Source organism: Narcine bancroftii, chromosome 1, assembly GCF_036971445.1.
Source record: "Narcine bancroftii isolate sNarBan1 chromosome 1, sNarBan1.hap1, whole genome shotgun sequence".
NCBI lineage: Eukaryota > Metazoa > Chordata > Chondrichthyes > Torpediniformes > Narcinidae > Narcine > Narcine bancroftii.
The window spans coordinates 131,801,226-131,822,129 of NC_091469.1; the positions used below are offsets into that span (position 1 = coordinate 131,801,226).

The 20,904-nt window shown below is 39.9% G+C and overlaps 1 protein-coding gene across 10 annotated transcripts in view; it reads left to right on the forward strand.

Moving 5' to 3' along the window:
• The window catches only part of cenpu (centromere protein U), an 80,625-nt gene that overhangs the window by 13,621 nt on the left and 46,100 nt on the right, over window positions 1-20,904 (forward strand). For all 10 annotated transcript variants that reach the window (XM_069940015.1, XM_069940071.1, XM_069940022.1 and 7 more), the window contains one exon: window positions 18,242-18,389. In XM_069940015.1, the coding sequence (XP_069796116.1) occupies window positions 18,242-18,389 (148 nt within the window). The remainder of the gene's footprint in view (window positions 1-18,241; window positions 18,390-20,904) is intronic.

Sequence of the window (20,904 nt, forward strand, 5' to 3'; positions counted from 1 at the left end):
TTAAACAATCCTTTACTAATCACAGAGCACCGATGGCATAGAGATTACTTAAAGTGGTATGTGAGTGGAAAGAAAAAGGTTGACAACCACTGTTCTAGTCCATACCAAACTATTCTCTCTAGTACCACTGCCCTGCATCCTGACCATAGCCTTCCATACCCCTCCAATCTATGTACCCATCATAAAATTAAAATTGAGACTGCATTCACCACTTCAGCTGGCAGCTCATTCCACACTCCCACCACTCTCTGTGTGAAGAAGTTCCCTCTAATGTTCCCTTTAAACCTTTCCCCTTTTACATCCTACGTCCTCTGGTTTGTATCTCACCTACCCTCAGTGGTAAAAGCCTACTGACATTTACTCTGTCCAGACCCTTCATAATTTTAAATACCTCCATCAAATCTCTCCTCATTCTTCTAGGCTCCAGGGAATAAAGTCCTAACTTGTTTAACCTTTCCCTACAACTCAGTTCCTGAAGACCAGGCAACATCCTAGTAAATATTCTCTGCACTCTTTCAATCTTTTGATATCTTTCCTGTAATTAGGTGACCAAAACTTCACACAGTACTCCAAATTTGGCCTCACCAATGTCTTGTACAATTTTGCCATAACATCCCAACTCCGATACTCAGTATTTTGATTTATGAAGGCCTATATTCCAAAAGCCCTCTTTACAACCCTATTCACCTGTGACACCACTTTCAGCGAATTGTGTATCTGCTTTCTCAGACCCTTCTGTTTTGCCACACTCCTCAATGCCTTACCGTTTACCGTGCATATCCTTTGTCCTTCAAAAATGCAACACTTCACACTTGTCTGCATTAAATTCCATTTGCCATTTTCAGCCCATTTTTCTAGCTAATCCAGATCCTTCTGCAAACTTTGAAAGCCACCTTTATTGTCCACAACATCTCCAATCTTTGTGTCATTTACAAATGTGCTGATCCAATTTACCACATTATCATCCAGTTCATTGATATAGATGACAAAAAAACAATGGTCCCAGCACTAATCCCTGAGGCACACCACTAGTCATAGGCCTTTAGTCTGAGAAGCAGTCATCTACTTCCATTCTCTGCCTTCTCCTGTGTAGCCAATGTCAAAGCCAGTTGATGACCTCCCCATGAATACCTAGCATGTGAACCTTTCTGACTAACCTCCCATATGGGACCTTGTCAAAGGCCTTACTAAAGTCCATGATGACAACATCCACAGCCTTTCCTTCATCAGTTTTCTTGATAACCTCCTCGTAAAACTCTATAAGATTGGTTAAGCATGTAAAGCCATGTTGATTATCCCTAATCAGCCCCTGGCTATCCAAATACAGTAAAACTCCAATTATCCAAAGTCAGATACACCAAAATTTCAGATAAATGAAGATATCTGAAACAAATCAGAAATCCTCATTTATCCAAAATTTTTCCAGAGTCAAACTGACCGGGAATGTCAGGCTTCCAGAGGCATCAGCATCGGACCTAGGGCTACCGGCGGTGGCAGCAGTGGGGACCTCAGGCTCCCAGGCAGGAGCAGGACCCTCGGGCTCACGGCACGAGCGGGGCCTTGGAGGGGAAATGTCAGAGATCAGCAGAGGCCAGTATTTTTTTTGGTGAGAATTAAACATTATTTTGATGCTTAAAAAGCCTTCCCTTGTTATTGGTTCCCTCTTCTGATTGTCACCCAACTATCTTCCTCCTGCCTCTTAGGTGTGATAGTATCCCTGTAACTCCTGTCTATCACACCACTCCCTCTGCCTCCAGCTCTAATTCCCTAATTTGGTTTGTCGGGAGCTGCAGTTGGATGCACTTCTCGCAGATGAAGTCATCAGGGATGTTGTTGGCTTCCCTAACAATCTATATCCTGCTGGGTCATAGATTGTGCCATTCCCACAATCTATGAAATAGAAAAAAAGTTATAAAAACCTGTTCTTAGCTTGCCTCAACTACTCCTCAGCCTCTTCTCACTGAAGCCTCTTGAGCCAATGCCTCAAAGTCCCACTCCTACCCTGAGCCACTCAGGCACTTACCTAGCCGTAACCCTAATGTGGCCACTCTGCTTGTACTTCCCCTCTTTTTATTGGCTAAAACTAATTGGCCAGTGGTGAGATTCAAAACAGTACCTACTGATCCCGCTGCCGATTTATCTGCTTAGAACTTGCTTGCTCCCCCCCCTCGCTTGGGATTGTGGGAACAAGCTGCAAGCGAGGGGTAGAACCTGCTTGCTCCACCCCATGCTCACAGCTTGTTCCCACAGTCCCAAGTTGAGATACAAAAGAAATAAATAAGTTTGGGGAAGGTCAAGAAGCCAAAATTGGAGGAGAGTAGTTTGCAGTTTTTGGAGGGCTGGAGGAAAAGGGGGAATTTGAAAACAAAAGTAAGAATTTAAAATCAAATTGAATAAACTGATCAAGTATGAGTGAATGAGGTGCTGTCCATTAGGGCACAGCAAACATTTTGTATATCCTCAAGTATATTATAGTTAAAAAGGAGGAGGTTGAAAATTTTTGAAAGGGATGGGTGTGGGCTTTGAAGGGAGACATGCTGAAATGGGAATGGAATTTGATGTATTTTGAAGTGGATATAGATTGCTTTAGCAATTGTCAGTGGAGTTGGAGGCTAAATAGAATCATGAGACCGAGTTTACATCTTCCCAGTAGTTTGTGCTTATTGACCGTTTCTCTGACCTCTATTCAGTGGTAAATAAGAATTTTTGTACTCTTTGTTGAATGCATTTATGAGGCTATGTTGGAAATTCAGACAATTCGATATCCTTTTCCTAACTTTATATGAAAATGATACAAATAATTTTTGTTTTGAACTTTAAGACAATGGCAAATGTATGTTGATATTGACTGAGATGTTGACTTAAGTTTATAGACCATGATTGGATTCTTTTGTTCGTTTTACTTGAAGTAATTTGACAGTGGAGAGGTCAGAAGTGGTGGTAAGGTAGATCTGGTTGAGCATACAAATAGAAACTCTGTTTTTGGGTGTTATTATGGATGGGCCAATAAGACCTGGGGGAGTGGAGGCACAGTACTGCTCCACAGGGTCCCACTGCCCAGTAGTTGAACCAACGATTCCGAACAGTGGCCTGTTAGAGGAAGTTACAGTGTTTTTAAAAAAAAATACTGGAACCCTGGAGCTCTGTGTGCAAGATGACGGCACCTGTGCTATCCAGCATATCACAAGAGGTTGCAGACTCCGGGGGAGCAGCAGACCAGCGCAGAGAACCAGGAACAGGGAGAACACCCTTCCCCGGCCCAGTGAGAAGGAAAAGCCTAGGAGATGACTCTACAGGGAAGGTGACCATGGCAGCTGATCAGCGAGGGGTTCAGCGGTTGAAATACCCATACAGGCTGTTGGAGACTGGCTCATGGGAACCAGGTTTTGAAACCAGAATTTGAAGGGGTGCTTAGGGCCTCGAGTGCTAAAGACTTGCAGATTGTTTACATCCAGAGCTTGGGTTACTGATGGTTTTAACTGGAGTCTGGCCGGCTTTAGTGGCTGTGGGAGCACTGGAGGTGAATCCACATACACTGTCTCTGAAAGGACTCTCTTTTGCTTCTTATTGTTAGAGGTACTGGGCAGTGCTCATGGTGTCTCTGTTTGCCTTATGGCTGACAAAAGTTAAAGTATTCTAGCCAACCGCTACTGTTTTTATACTGTTCAAATTCCCGCCGTTTTTGCTGATTGCCTGAGTCATCCATATGAATAACAAGAGTGGACGGAATGTCCATACATATGAATCCCCTTCTTCCCCAGCCTGATTTTAACAGCAGCGACATCTGCCGCCACCACGACAGTTAATGCAGTTGGGCTTCATTTTCCTCCTTTCTGGACACATCAGCCTTGAATTTGGTTTCTTCAAGCTGAAACCCAGTTTAGTCTTCAGGGTATAACGGCGGAAGACACAAAATTTTGGCATGCCGAGTACATTGGATGCCACTGCATCGCGAGTAAGCGAATTTATTGCTCGTCCTCCGGCAGAAGACCAGTACATAACATTCCGCCAGTTTCTTCTTGACACATTGGAATTTACTCGGCATGAGCGTGGCATTCGTCTTTTTTGAACATGGAAGGACTAGATGACAAGAATCCATCAGACCTGATGAATGAGATTCTGGCATTGTCAGATGGCCATTCCCATTGTCTGCTTTTCAAAACCTTATTTCTGTCAAAACTTCCAGCTCACGATGCCATATCCATTGGTAACATGGATTTCCGCCGTCCCCATGATGTGGCTCGAGAGGCTGACAGGCTCTATCATAGTCTGCCCGAATACATCCAGTTGTTGCAGCAGGAGCATCTCCCGCATCCAACCAGCCTCCTGTATCTGCAGTCCAATCCAAGAAAGAGGAACGTGCTGATGTCCATTGAGAGTGGTGATTTTACCATCGCTGCTGGGGAGAAAATGCCCATAAGTGCATCCAGCCATGTACCTACAAAAGGAAGTCGGGAAATGAGAGAGCCGGCTGCCAGTAGTGGCCTCAGCAGCTGGCATACATTCAGACCTATTGTATCTTCAGGACAATGCGGGTAAGCGCAAATTCCTTGTAGACACAGGTGCTGAACTTAGTTTGCTCCCGCCGACCTATTTTGAAAAGACGCATAAAAAACACCACTTGACCCTGCAAGCGGCAAATGGAACTGCCATTCGAAGTTTCGGCACTAGATAAGTCACAATCGGAATAGGTGGAACCACATTCCATTGGAATTGTGTCCTCGCTTCTGTCACTCAACGCATTTTGGGTGCAGATTTTTTACATTCCCACAACTTACTGGTAGACTTAAAACGCAGAAAATTAGTTCATGCCACCACCTTTCAGACATATCCACTGGCGTGCATCGAGGGGAGAGTTTCACAGCTCGGAGTACATACGTTACACAAGGACGCATATACTGCTCTACTCAACGACTTTCCCCATATTCTCACCCTTAACTTCAATGCCTCAAGAACAGCCCATGGTGTGTCTCATTACATAGACACATCAGGCCTACAAGTCCATGCCAGGGCTTGTCGTGTGGCGCCTGATAAATTGCGGCAAGCAAAGGCAGAATTTAAAGCAATGGAAGAATTAGGTATCATTCGACGCTCAAACAGCCCTTAGGCCTCACCTTTGCATATGGTACCCAAGAAGACAGGCGGATGAAGACCCTGCGGCAACTACTGTAGGTTTAATGATGTCACTACACCTGACAGATACCCAATTCCACACATACAGGATTTCACTGCCGAGCTGCATCACTGCCACATATTTTCAAAGATTAATTTGTTAAGGGATATCATCAGATACCAATTCGTGAGAATGATATTCCCAAGACAGCAATTATTATGCCGTTTGGTCTTTTTGAATTCCTCAGAATGCCATTTCGCTTAAAGGATGCTGTGCAAACTTTTCAGCGGCGTATGGACGTTCTAGGCAGAGATTTAGACTTTGCGTATATTTACTTGGACAACATCCTTGTAGCAAGTCAAAATGAGCAAGATCACCGCCTGCATTTGCGCCGCCATTTCCAATGGCTCCAAGACAAGGTCTGACAATTAACCTTGACAAGTGTCAATTTGGCAAGTCAATCATAGAATTCTTGGGGCATAAAATTACAGCAGATGGCTTATCTCCATTATCAGGCAAGGTAGATGACATCCGTACATTCTCCAAACCTGTCACTGTCAAAAGGCTACAGAAGTTTTTGGGAATGATACATTTTTATCACAGATTTATTCCCGGGTTTGCTGACATCCTGCGACCCCTGTTTGATATCATCTCTGCTCCAAACAAAAACATAACCTGGACCGCAGAGCCCACAATGATGTCTGCCACGCCAAAGAGGCATTAGCCAAAGCAGCAATGCTTGCGCATCCAAATCCTGAAGCTGCTTTGTTGCTTTGCACAGATGCCTCGGGAACAGCTGTGGGTGCAGTTCTGGAACAATACGTCAATGGCCATTATCAGCCCCTTGCCTTCTTTAGTTGTCGTCTAAGACAAGCGGAAATGAAGTACAGCGCCTTTGATCGAGAACTATTAGCACTTTATCTGGCTATAAGGCACTTTTGTTATATCTTGGAACGTCGGCATTTCACCATATTCACAGACCATAAACCACTTATTTTTGCTTTTGGCAAAGTCACAGATCCTTGGTCGGCAAGACAACAGCATTTGTCCTACATTTCAGAGTTTACTACGGACATACGTCATATTTCGGGTGTGGTGAATGTCTGCCAAGCTGCCTGTCTCCCATCTGGCGAGCCTTGCTGTACTAACATTGACTGTGCATTATCTCTACTGTTAAGGACACTCCCCTTGGGTATAACTGTATATGCATCTATTGTCTTTCATTATTGTACCATGAGTTTTTGCTAATAAAAGCCATGATTATTGTTTGACCACATCGTCTTTGTCTACTTCATCAACTGGCACTTCATCGGGAAAGGACAATCTGGTCGCAGATGTGCTCTCTAGATCAAGTGTGTGCCATATTCAAGGTGGAGCCAACATTGCTGAACTGGCTGCAGCACAATCCGTGGATCCGGATATATAGGCATACAGTACAGCTATTACTGGACTCAACATTCATAGGTGGGCCATATAAACAAGGTAGTCCAGAACTCCTTTGTGATGTATCGTTGGGCTATCCTCGACCATTGGTCCCATTATCTTGGAGACGGCGTCTTTTTGATGACATTCACAATCTATCACACCCATCCATCAATCAAAATAATGTCAAACAAGTACATGTGGCATGGGCTGAAAAAAGATGTCGCGCATTGGGCAGGAACGTGTATATCCTGCCAATCTGCGAAAATTCAACACCACACCAAGGCACCCCTGCAGCATTTCCCGACAATAGGCAGAAGATTTGAGCATGTGCACGTGCCTCTGGTTGGACCATTACCAGTATCACAGGACATGAGGTATATTCTCACGGTAATAGACCGCTTCACATGCTGGCCAGAGGCCATTCCATTACCAGTCGGTGACACTGAGGCATGTGCTAGAGCGTTCATCTTAAATTGGATTGCTAGATTTGGAGTGCCTACACACATATAACTTTGGACCGTGGACCACAGTTCACTTCGGCGTTATGGGCCTCCTTGGCTCGTTTTTGTGGTACACAGTTGCACCACACACTGAAGGCTCAACTCACTGGCCCCAACTGGGTTGATGAACTACCTTGTGTTCTACTAGGAGTACGAACAGCTCCAAAAGAAGATCTGTCTGCATCGTCTGCAGAATTGATGTATGGTATGGCCCTTATGGTTCCAGAAGATATTCACTTCACAAGCAATTCAGACATGGACGCCCTGCAACAATTCCGCAAGGGTATTGCTAACAGCAAACCATCCTCTACCAACTTGTATGGTAAACCTAGGCAACAAGTGCCCCAATCACTATTAAACACTGAATTTGTATTCGTACGAAGACAGGTTCTGGGGCACCGTTACTAAAACCATATGAAGGACCATTTCGTGTGATTAAGAGAGATGGAGTGGTATATACATTAGACATCGGAGGGCATCTGCAGCTATTCAGCATGAACAGACTTAAACCTGCCCACATGGATCCTACTTCACCAGTTCAGTGCCATCAACCCAGGCGACAGTTCACAGACTTACCTGACGCATCGCGGGCGAGCAGTGCTGGAGGCCAAAGTCCAGCAAGTGGATCAGATGAAGCCCCTGCCTAAAGGCGCAGGGTGCTAATGGCTCATAGCTTTAACCTGCTGGTCACTAATGAGCTCATTAGCAGGCAGGGAATAAAAGGTCTGTGTATGTCTGCAATAAACCAGTCTTGAGTTGACTACCTTTGTGTGTGTTTGCCTTTATTTAGTAGCATCTACTGTAGTAGCCGGTACAATTGTGTATTACATCAGTAATCTTTGCCTTCGCTGTGTTGCCACAGGACACTGAACAATTCTGTGTCATGGACGTAATGCATTGATATAATTTACAAGATGGTGATTGGAGTAAATAAGTTCTTAAGAGTCAATGAGTTCAGAACTTAAACTGTATGTGGTTATCAGTTGAACTTTGAAATGAGATTATAGTATTGAAATCATTTATTATCTCATATTACAGAGATAATATGCAGCCCATGAGTTTCTGTCACCCCAGAGTTTAGTGCAATTAAACCAAAATAATCATGTTCAGAACTTTTGCTGAGATTTTCTATAAATAACTGAACATACTTTTCATTCTCTCTTGTTAAATGTTGCACAGTATTACAATAAATTATCCAGCAAACCTGATATATTAAAAAAAAACATGGGAACCAGGGCTCATTGAGTATAAAGGAGGACAAAATCAGATCCTGGTGAGTAGAAAGAGGGTGCAGGAACCATGGGCCTTGCTGAGTGGATAGGGAGTGTTACAGCCTGGGCTTGATAACAGAAAAGAGGAAGGGATAAACATCACCTCATGAGCGAGATGCCAATCATTCAGGATTTCCAGTCAGATAATGGGTAATGAGTAATGAGAATTTATTGTCATATGCAAAAGTACAATGTTGCACCAAACAGGTATGTAAGGTACACCAACTACAATGGCTCACATTAAATTTCTATAATATGCTAAGACTGAATAGGGGATACTAAATATAAAAGGCTAGATCAATAAATATCACAGTTTGAGTTGGTGCAAGAAAACAAAGGTGATGTTTCAGATTTCAGATTTATTGTCAGAGTACATACATGACAACACATTCAACCTTGAGATTCTTTTTCCGGCGGATGAGACAGAATTACCACTTATTGGTAGTGCAGAGAATATAAATACTTCAAAACGAATCTCATTTTAAGATACAAGAGTTATGCATAAGGAGGTGCCTAGAAGTCTACAAAGACAATCGACTCCTGTGCCGGAGATTTTCACAAGGTGAAATGGAAGGGCCCATCTCAGGAAACTGATAAGATCTCTCATTCATTGATTTTGGGAGTCAGCAAGCTGTTTTGGTGGAAGTTGGTGTTTTAAGAAGATCAGATGGTTTTGCAAGCAGAGAGAGTCAAACATGTTTTTCTCTAAGTGTGAGCGAGGGAGAGAGACTGCTGGTTTTCTGCAGTGGCTTTTTGAAGTTTGTTGGAAACCCCATTTTGAAGACCAGTTCTGAGTTCAGTCTGTTCAAAGCCCTTGTGGTCAATACAAGAGGAGATAGATGGCTGTATAATGTTTTGCCTGATATAAGGGAAACAAAAAAGGAACTCTGTGGTGACCTGAAAGAAAGGTTATCATCTGAAAAACCCTGATGGGGCAAGTTTCTTCGGCAAGACATTGAAGAGGGTGATTGGTAAGAATCAGTTTGTGTCCAATGAGCAACAAATCTCTCTCTGAAAACTGAGAAGAACCTTCCTGAGCAGTAATCATTTAACTTTCAAGTACCAAAGCCTGGTGAAGATGAATAAATGTTAAATTCTGTGCCCAGTATAAGAATTCCCCGATACCAGTGAATTTGGAGGAGTGAGAAATGAGATTGGACTGTGAATCAAAGAACTTTTCTGAACTTACACACCCATTACATACACGTGCACTTAGAATTAGGAGGGGGGTTAAGTTAATAGTAATAAGTTAAAGTTTGATCCTGTTTTTATGTTTAAAGAAAATTAAAAGTAACTTTTGTTTAAGTAACCATTTGTCTTGGTGAATTTCTATTGCTGCTGGGTTTTGGGATCCTCTGGGCCCATCACATTGCAAACAAATAAAGAACTATAAACAGATAACGAATGTAAACAAACTGTGCAATACAGAGATAATTTTAAAAATCACTAAGTTCACAAGTAAGAGTCCTTAAATGAGTCCCCTTGATTGAGTCGATGGTGGAGGGGTAGCAGCTGCAACTGAACCTGGTGGTGCAAGTCTTGTGGCACCTATTCTTTCTTTCTTTGGCTTGGCTTCGCGGACGAAGATTTATGGAGGGGGTAAAAAGTCCACGTCATAATGGTAGCAGCGAGAACAAAGAGTGTGCTGGGTGGTATGGATCCTTGATGATTACTACTGCTCTCTGATAGCAGCATTCTCTGTAGATGTTCTTGATAGTTGGTGACATTGAGTGCAAGGTTGTTTTTAGTACATGATTCAGCCAAGTTTTCAATCTCTCTCCTGTATGCTGACTCATCCCTATCCTTAATACAGTCCACTACCATTGTTTTGTCAGCAAATTTGCAGGCATTGTTATTGTTGTACCAAGCCACACAGTCGTAGGTGTCAAGTTCATAGATCAGGGGGTTAAGAACGCAGCCCTGTGGAGGAATCACGTGATGGAGTAGTGGCCGGTCAGGAAAACCAGCCCTCTCCAGGAAAATAGGAAAAAAAGTTAGGAAAAAGCAAAGCATAACAAAAATAGAGTAGAAGAAATAGAAGATAAAGATACAGAGAAGAGAAAGAAAACTTCCAAGAAGGAGAAAGTAAGAACAGCTGGAAAAAAAGAAATAAAAAAAGTCACTGGAGAAGAAGGAAGAAGGCCTTACCTGCAGGAAGGAACAGGACACTGTGGTGACGAGGAGCGCCCAACCCTCGAGGTCAGTACCTGCCCTACAGAGTCGCGACCCACCAGCACTACAAAAATGGCTCTCGGAACCAAACAAAAGTGCGCAGTGCGCAGACAGAGGAGAAAGAGGACCCCGGCAGGAGGGGGGCTCAGCAGAGGAGCGGGCTGTCACAGACCGAGCAGCTGAGGGACGCCCAACACCAGGGCTCTCAGTTGGAGGATAAGGAAGACAGCAGAAGAGGGTGCGATGAAACAGACGTGGAAGACAGACGGAGGGAAGATCGACAAGAAGACCATCGTCAAGAAGCACAACAGACGAGTAGCCCAAGAGGGGAGGAACAGCAACAAGAGGCCCAGCAACAAGAGGCCCGACAAAGAGATACAAGCAGCTCATCAGGAAAAACAGAAGAGACACAGACACAAAGAAGAGAAGAAGGCACAAACACAGATACAGACATAGAAAAAGAGGAAGAAGAAGACCAAGATCTTCACAGAGAAATAGAAGGTAAAACTGATGGACAAAGAGAAATAAAAGAAAAACTGATGAACAGAATATAGATAGTCTTTTTTGAAGAACAAATGAGATCACTAAAAGAATGGTTATTACAATTTAATTCAATTAAAAGGAAAATGAAAAGAACAGAAGATAAAATGCAAAGGTTAGAACTGGTAATGACAGAAATAGGGAAAAGAGTAGAGTGTGGAAGAGCGGGAAACAGCTGTAGAAATGGAAGTGAATGTCTTAAGATAAAAATTGGAAGAAAGTGACAAAAAAATTAAAGAGACACAAAAGTTATCTCAGAAAATTGATATGTTGCAAAATTATACTAGACGAAACAACATAAAAATAGTGGGCCTGAAGGAGGGTGAAGAAGGGACAGACATGAAGGAATTTATAAAAGGATGGATCCCGAAGGTCCTGGGAATGACAGAAATGCAGGAAGAAATTGAAATAGAAAGGGCACACAGAGCATTAGCTTTGAAACCATAGACACATCAAAAACCAAGATCCATCTTAGTAAAATTTTAAAGATACACGACAAGAGAAAATGTACTGGAATGGGCAAAGAATAAAATTAGAGAAGATAATAAATCATTGGAATACAAGGGTCAAAAAATATTTTTTTACCTAGACATAAGTTTTGAACTCTTAAAGAGGAGGAAGGAGTTAAATGCAACGAAATTGATTTTGTGGAAAAAAGGTTACAAATTCATATTAAGACATCCAGCCGTGCTTAAAATATTTATACCTGGGGAGCAAAACAGATTGTTCTCGGATCTAGATAAAGCACAAGCATTTGCAGAATGTTTGCAGGACAGGAGATGAAGAGATGTAACAAGAATGAAGAATGGTGATAAAGTATATATAAAAATGTAAAAACAATGTATATGTAAAAAACTAAAGAGAGAAAAGAGAAAGGAAGGAAGGGAGTAAGGGGGAAAAAAGAGAGAGCTTTGTTATATGCGTTTAAAAATGTTTTCTGGAGAGGGTCGGGTGGAGGGGTAATAACCGTCACTGCAAAATCAGTTGATGCTACGAACAAGATCGCAACCCAAATGAAAAGGGGAGTTGTGGTTGCCTGGCAAGGGGTATGGGGAAACTCAGAGAGGGGGGGGGGGACTTTTGGAGTTAAGGTATTAGTGGATGTAGGAGTACTTTATATTTTAAATGTGTTGTCGTATATTAAGTGTAATAAGAGAAAATGGGGAAAAGTGGGATGGAGGTGGAAAAGAGATGTATGCAAGATATAAGATGGTCATGTTGAACTATATGACTATAAACATTAATGGAATACATAAGCAAATTAAAAGGAAGAGGCTACTAAATTTATTGAAGAAGGAAAAAAATAGATATAGCATTTGTGCAGGAAACGCATCTAACTGAAGCAGAACATAACAAACTAAAGAGAGATTGGGTAGGACACGTAATGGCAGCATCCTATAATTCAAAAGCTAGAGGTGTAGCCATACTAGTTAACAAAAATGTACCAATCAAAATAGAGGAGGAAATAATATATCCGGAAGGGAGGTATGCAATGATAAAGTGTCAGATATAACCATATAACATTTTATGGATAAATTGTTCAAAAAACTCAGAATTTTGGAATTTGGTCAATATATACGCATCTAACGAGAACGATCAAAAGTTTATGCAGGATATTTTTTAGAAGATTGCAGACACACAAGGAAATATATTGATAGGAGGGGATTTTAACCTTAATTTGGACCCAATGTTAGATAAAACTGGACAAAAGACAAGTAAAAAGAATAAAGTAGCCAAATTTATGGTTAAATCAATGCAGGAAATGAAACTTATGAATATATGGAGGAGGCAACACCTAAGAGAGAAGGAATTTTCATATTATTCTAGTAGGCACAAAACTTACTCAAGGATTGATATGTTTTTGTTGTCAGCCAATATTCAAGGGAGAGTTAGGAAAACTAGTATAAAGCTAGACTACTATCAGATCATTCACCCCTATTATTAGCAATAGAACTGGAGGACATCCCACCAAGAACATATAGATGGAGGTTAAACTCCATGCTACTTAAAAGACAGGAATTTAGGGAGTTTATTGAATGCCAAATTAAAACATATTTTGAAATAAACACAGGATCAGTGAAAGACAAATTTATATTATGGGACGCAATGAAAGCCTTCATTATGTGATTAAGATGAAAAAGAATTACAATCGGGAAATAGAGAAGTTGGAAAGGGAGATAGTAAGTAATTAGTAAAAAGGGACGATATAACAAAAAGGAGAGAATTGGTGGACAAAAAAATAAAATACGAAACATTACAAATGTATAAGGTGGAGAAGAAAACAAAGCAAAAGTATTATGAACTGGGAGAAAAAACACATAAAATATTAGCCTGGCAACTTAAAAACAGAACAAGCTAAAAGAACGATACTGGCATCAAGGAAAAAGAACAAATAAATTACATATAACCTAACAGAGATTAATGAGAACTTTAAGGAATTTTATGAAAAATTGTATCAAACTGAGAACGAGGGGAAAGATGATAAAATAGAGGAAATTTTAGCTAAAATTGAACTGCCAAAATTGCAAGAGGAACAAAACTAGCTAATAAAACCATTTGAAATAGAGGAAGTACATATTAAAAATATATTAAAAAAGCTGCCGAACAATAAAACACCAGGAGAGGATGGATTTCCAATAGAATTTTATAAAACATTTAAAGAGTTATTAATTCCTCCTCTTCTGGAAGTAATGAACCAGATAGAAGAAACACAAAACTTACCTGATTCATGTAAGACAACAATAATTACAGTCATACCAAAGATGGGAAAGGATCCACTAACACCACCATCATATAGACCAATATCTCTACTTAACTCAGATTATAAGATAATAGCTAAACTATTAGCAAACAGATTGGCCGACTGTGTACCTAAAATAGTAAAACTAGATGAAACTGGATTTATTAAGAAAAGATGAACAGCGGACAATGTCTGTAAACTTATTAATCTAATCCACGCAGTTCAAGGAAATAAGAAATCAACAGTGGCTGTTGCTCTCGACGCAGAAAAAGCCTTTGACAGAGTAGAGTGGAATTACTTATTTCAAGTATTACAGGGGTTCAATCTACCAGAAAAATATATAAATTGGATTAAAGCATTGTATAATGGACCGTTGGCAAAGGTAACAGTAAATGGATATGTATCGAGTCACTTTAAATTAAGTAGGTCAACTAGACAGGGATGTCCACTATCCCCCGCATTGTTCGTCTTAGCAATAGAACCTTTGGCAGAACTGATAAGAATAGAAAATAAAATAAAAGGGATAAAAATAAAGGAGAAGGAGCATAAAATCAGCTTATTTGCAGATGACATCATAGTATACCTAATGGAACCAGTGGTATCAGTAAAAGAATTGCATAAGAAATTGAAGGAACATGGAGAAATATCAGGGTACAAGATCAATGCAAATAAAACTCAGTGATGCCAATGAGTAATGCAGACTATACAGAATTTAACAAAGAATCACCATATAAATGGCAAGCATAAGTAATCCGATACCTAGGGATCAGGTTAGATAATAACTTAAGCCACTTGTACAAACTAAATTATCAGCCACTAATAAAGAAATTGCAGGAAGACTTAGAACAATGGAAAGAATTACTGCTAACGTTGATAGTGAGAGTAAACTGTATTAAAATGAACGTGTTCCCAAGGATACAATACTTATTTCAAACATTACCAATTCCCTTATCAGAAAAATTCTTTAAGGAACTAAAGAGAATTTGAAAATGTGATTACAGACATAATGATAATCAAAAGATTTATAACCAACATGTACATTAAGCTGCAAGATAAGGAAATGAAATAAACTATAAACCTCAGCAGAAGTGGGAAAAGGATCTGAACATCAAGATAAAAAATGAAGTATGGGAAAAGTTATGTTCTGGAACTATGAAGAATACGATAAACACAAGGTTATGCTTGATACAGTATAATTGGTTACGCAGGGTAGATATTACTCCTCAAAACTTATTAAAATGCGATTCAACATTATTGGATAGATGTTTTTGCAGTAAGAAGGAAATGGGAACAACATTACATGCAACTTGGGCATGTACGAAAGTAAATACGTTTTGGGAAGAATTAAATCAGATACTAAATAAAATTAGAAAAAATAACATACCAAAAAAAAACCCAGATATTTCTTTTAAGTAACATAAGAAGTAGAGAATCAGGCCTCAAATTGTATAAAGTGCAAAAAAGATTCATTATGATAGCCTTAGCGATAGCAAAAAAATGTATAATGTCAACTTGGGAAATGGAAGAGAGCATGAGTATACATCAATGGTACATGGAAATGAATAAATGTATTCCATTGGAAAAAATAACATATAATTAAAAAAATAAAGTCACAATGTTTGAACAAATTTGGGAACCATACATGGAACATATCAGAGAGAGCTTGTCTACGACCTCCATCCCCTAAAATGAGAATGAAAATGATAAGAAGACAAAACTACTAGATTCAGTGTGTAATAAATAGCTGATGCATTTTTCTTGTTTATTTTCCTTTGTGTGAAGATATTGTTTTATGGTTTTATTGTATTGTATATGTTGAATATGTATGGGTTTTAGAGGGGGGTGGGTAGAGGGGAGGGAGGGAAAGAGGGGAAAAAAAGGGAGAAAAGACCACTGTGTAAATTTAATGAGAAACATTTGTAAATATTTTGGTTGATATGGTTCACTGTGTGAAAAATAAAAAAAAAGAATGCTGCCCTGTGATGCTCTGGTTTGGATGGAGATTGTGGAGGAAATGTTCTTACCAATCCTCACTAATTGTGGTCTGGAGGTGATGAAATCCATGATCCAATTACACAATGGGTGTTGAGCCCGAGGTCTTGGTGTTTCAATCGTGCAAACAGATCTTTTGGTTGTTCTGGATTAGTTTATGGTAAGGGAAGTATGTGGAGGTTCAAGTGCCTGATAGCTGTTGGATCAAAACAGTTCTTGAAGTGCAAGATGTTGGGTGTGTGGCTTCTGTAACTTTTACCTGAAGAGAGCAGTGAAAACAAGTTGTGACTAGGTTGATTGGGGTCCTTTCTGATGTTAGGTGCCCTTCTTGAGTCAGAATCTCACAAAGATGTCTTCAATGTATGGCCTGCCTATGATGAACTTGGCTGGGCTTTCCAGTTTCTGCATCCTTCTGGATTCCTTTGCGTTGAGCTACCAAACCAGACTCTGAAGCAACCTCCACAGTATACCTGTAGAACTTGTCATTATATCCATTGGGATTGCATCCAGTACCTTCAGAGATGAAAGGGTTGGCCTCTGAGGAGAGATTGAGTCCTCTGGGACTATACTCGCTGGAATTTAGAAGAATGAGAAGGGATAGAAATGTAGAAAATTATGAAAGGCGTAGATCAGTGTGTCCAGCAACCACAAACAAAATCTGATGACTGTGGCCAACCTGGGTGTGGTGTTTGGACCAATGCTGTTCAGACCGCAGGAGGAGACTGTAGCCGCAATTATGGATATCAAGTTTCAGAATATAGATGTTGAGATTTTAATAGAAAACTACGAAAAGGTAAGTCTTTGAGGAAACATATTCCACTGATCCTCCCAAAACAGATTGACCCTGTATTGAATGTGCCCAGAAGCATTGAACTGCACGTTTCACAAACATTTCTATGACTGATTCCACCTGCATTGAATTCGCCCATCGTTATTGAATGAAGATCTACCGGGACCAATGCCTGAAGAGGGCGCACAAAATCAGTGAACTGGTGCAGACTTGAAAGGCCAACATGGCCTGTTTCCGCTCCATAAATGGTTATATGGTAACTGTGCCTTTGATACTCCCTGCTCTTAAGAATTGTACCTTGACATGTTTCTTGCATCCAAACCAACCAGATAAAGCCTTTTAAAAATGTTGCCTCAGTCAGTGTAGCACTCCCACATGACAGATGTGGCTGATGCTATGATTTGCCCATATTATCTTCAATACAATGCATGTCACAAATGGCACAATCTGAATCATTCAGCAAAGACTGTATCCTTGTTAAGTAGTAAAAATGCAAAGCAGTTGGGGGAAACTTTCACCACAGCTTTGGTACAGTATTACTTTTTTAACATCTGTGCTTATTTTTTTTAGCTTGAGTACATTTAAATATTCAAAGATTTTTTAAAACATTTTTTTCTACTTTCTGTTCATTTCAGGAATGGAGTAGTCAATCCAATTGTACCTTTGATGTAAACGTTTATCAAGAAATTGGCATTTTTGGCAGATTGCATCATTTGCTACTTTTATTTACAAGATTATGAGGCCTCTTTCTTCCAATTTGCATGCCAGAATAGATTTGATTAATTAGCTATTCTTGCTGATTGAATCATATATTTAAAACATATAATTGTGTAAATTGGCTACAAAGTACAAACTCTTCCACTTCTGTTGATCGCAAGGTTGCCACTTCCGGCATGTTGTGTGCTGTAGTTTGGGTATTTTGTAGTTTGTCTTTCAATAAAGTGAAAGTGTCATTTTAGCCTTGAAAATGATTTTTTTTTGTGTTTCGCTAGTCTGCACCTTGTCAAGATCAAAGTACAAAGTAGTTGGAACTTAATTAATCACCTCAATTTTATCTTGTTGCCTTTCTTTACTGTTTTATCAGTTTTATTGGTTTAATTTAACTGCAGCTGTATTTTGAAAGCATCTGATCATTCGATCTTGAAAGTGTTTGAAAGCATCTGATCATTCGATCTTGGAGGGAAAGAAACAGGCCAATGACCTTTCACCTGACTTACTTATAATTTTTCCACGGACATTTTTATTTTCTTCAAAAGAATAATTGAATCTTGATCGTCTTTCCATGCAGAGTTTTGCTTTATGTTTTGGTTCTTCTGAATGACGTGTATGTTAGAAAGGGAACAAATGTTGATTGTGTGTTAAGGGCAATTATGCCATTTATGAACGGTAACATAGACTATGTGGATGTTAAACTAAGAGGTTTGTCAGAGCATGGAATGTTTTCACTTCTTTTCAAATCATCTTGCATTCGGGCATATTTGCCTGAGCCACGTTTTGTTTAGCAGGTTCATCCACTTAGTAAGGGTAATTCTTGTCTTGGCCTCAAAATTGGATGATCGTTGATTTTTAAGATTTGCTTCAAATAACGTCCTTGAAAGCTTGTTAATCATTTAAAGAAACTAACTAAGTTATTTGCCAACACAAAATAGAGTTTCCTGTATCCCCAATTGAACTATGTCTTTAACCTTTTGTTTATAGATAACCCAATGCACAGCACTGCAGTGTTTCCTGATGATCTGGAAGTAAATTATGAAAAGGAGAATGAACAGCTTGCACCGAGTAGTAAGCATGAGGAGCCTATGCAACCGTCCGCACATAAGGGTGGAAATGTCAGGACTGAGAAATGGTAAAATTAAAGTTGGATGATTACTGTTTCTTCTTGTGACAGGACAGAGAGTTACTTAAAACTTTAGACATGAGTGTTGTTCCAATAACTGATTGGCACAAAACCAAGCCACTGGGTGATATATAAAAAGCTTAAAAATTAAAGCTAGAGATGATGTGTAATATTTCAGTTGGTCACTTAATTTTCATATATCAGGTTGAGTATTTCAGCTGAAAATTTTTGTAATCTCTCCTGAGCTAGTTGTTCTTGGCCAATTCAAAAGTGATGGCACCGCAGTTAGTCTTGGTACACGAGGCAAGAGAAGCAGTCAACTACTGCATCTGTTTGTAATTCATGTCTTCTAAAAAGCTTGTTTATATGGATATTTAATAAGGATCAAAAGAGCACACCCACTAAAGAACCCACTTAAAAGCCCCCACCATTATGTGCTGTTCAGACAAATCTAAGAAGGATGCACAATTTATAGAAAATAGCTACTTAAGACCATTTTTTTTAATTGCCAAGATGACAGTAAATCCTAACTAATTTATTCCAAATCAGATAGCTGAAGCTGTTAACTCTTCATCTGGCTACAAATTCCATTCCTTGTCCTGAACTATATAATTTGCAACTTTTAGGTTATTTTTTTACTTTGCAATATTCTTTAACAGTGCATCCCTATTTCCATCTTCATATTCTCAGTCTTCATGCTACCTCAGACTTTCTGGCAGTTAACCACAAACAACAGGAAAGGATGTAAATGAAAAATTGAGAATATTCAAAGAAGAAATTATGAGGGTACAGAGTACAGAGTAGAAAGGCTGGAAGTCATAGGGAGCCTTGGTTTTCAAGGAATATTAGAAATTTGGTTAGGAGAAAGAGGGAGGTGTACAAGAGGTATAAACAACAGGGTGATGAGAAATTGAAAGAGGACTACAAGGAGTGTAGAAAAAATCTTAAGAAAGAGATTAGAAAGGTCAAAAAGAGGCACGAAGAGGCTTTGGAAGGCAAAGTAAGAATAAATCTAAAGGGTTTCTATAGGTACATTAAAAGTAAAAGATTAGTGAGGGATAAAATAGGACCCCTTGTAGATAGGGAGGGTAGGCTATGTGAAAAGTCAGAGGAGATGGGGGAAAATTTTAAATGATTTATTTACCTCGGTATTCACTAGGGAAAAAAAATATTGAACCAGTTGAAGTAAAGAAAAATAGTGGGGAGGTCATGAATCATGAGGATAACTGAGGAGGTAGTGATGGCAGTGTTAAAAAAGATAAAGGTGGACAAATCTCTGGGTTCGGACAATGTATTCCTAAGGACACTCAGGGAGACTAGTGTACAGTTAGTGGGGTCATTAACAGAGATATTTAGGATGTCACTGGTCACGGGGGTAGTGCCAGAGGACTGGAGGGTGGCTCATGTTGTTCCGCTGTTTAAGAAAGGGTCCAAATGTAAGCCAGGAAATTATAGACCTGTGAGTCTGATGTCTGAGGTGGGTAAGTTGATGGAAAGTGTTCTGAGGGATGACATTTACAAATATTTAGAAGAACAGGGATTGATAGGAAGTAGTCAGCATGGTTTTGTCAGGGGTAGATCATGCTTAACAAACCTTATAGAGTTTTTTGAGGGGGTTACAAAAAAGATTGATGAAGGAAAGGCTGTGGATGTTGTCTATTTAGACTTTAGTAAACCTTTTGACAAAGTTCCCCACAGGAGGTTAGGAAAAAAAGTGGAGGCATTAGGTAGTGAAATGGATTCAGCAATGGTTGGATGGGAGGTGTCAGAGAGTACTGGTAGAAAATTGTTTGTCAAATTGGAGGCCGGTGACTAGTGGAGTTCCTCAGGGATCGGTCCTGGGTCCACTATTGTTTGTTATATATATTAACGATCTGGAAGAAGGGGTGGTAAATTGGATAAGTAAGTTTGCAGATGATACAAAGATTGGTGGTATTGTGGATAGTGAGGAAGATTACCGTAGCTTAAAAAGAGATATAGAAAAGCTAGAGGAGTGGGCTGAGAAATGGCTGATGGAATTTAATGCAGATAAGTGTGAAGTGTTGCATTTTGGAAAGCCAAATCTAAATAGGTCATATACATTGAATGGTAGACAATTGAGGAGTGCAGAGCAACAAAGGGATTTAGGAGTTGTGGTAAATAGTACCCTCAAAGTTGATACTCAGGTAGATGGTGTGGTGAAGAAGGCATTTAGAATGTTGGCCTTCATAAATCGGAGTATTGAATTCAAGAGTTGGGATGTTATGATGAAATTGTACAAAGCATTGGTGAGGCCAAGTTTGGAATACTGTGTGCAGTTTTGGTCACTGAATTATAGGAAGGATATAAACAAAATAGAGAGAGTGTAGAGAAGGTTCACGAGAATGTTGACAGGGTGTCAGGGTTTGAGTTACAGAGAAAGGTTGAGCAGCCTGGGGCTTTTTTCTCTAGAGCGTAGAAGATTGAGGGGGGATTTGATGGAGGTGTTCAAGATTTTAAAAGGGACAGAGAGAGTCAACGTGGATAGGCTTTTTCAATTAAGAGT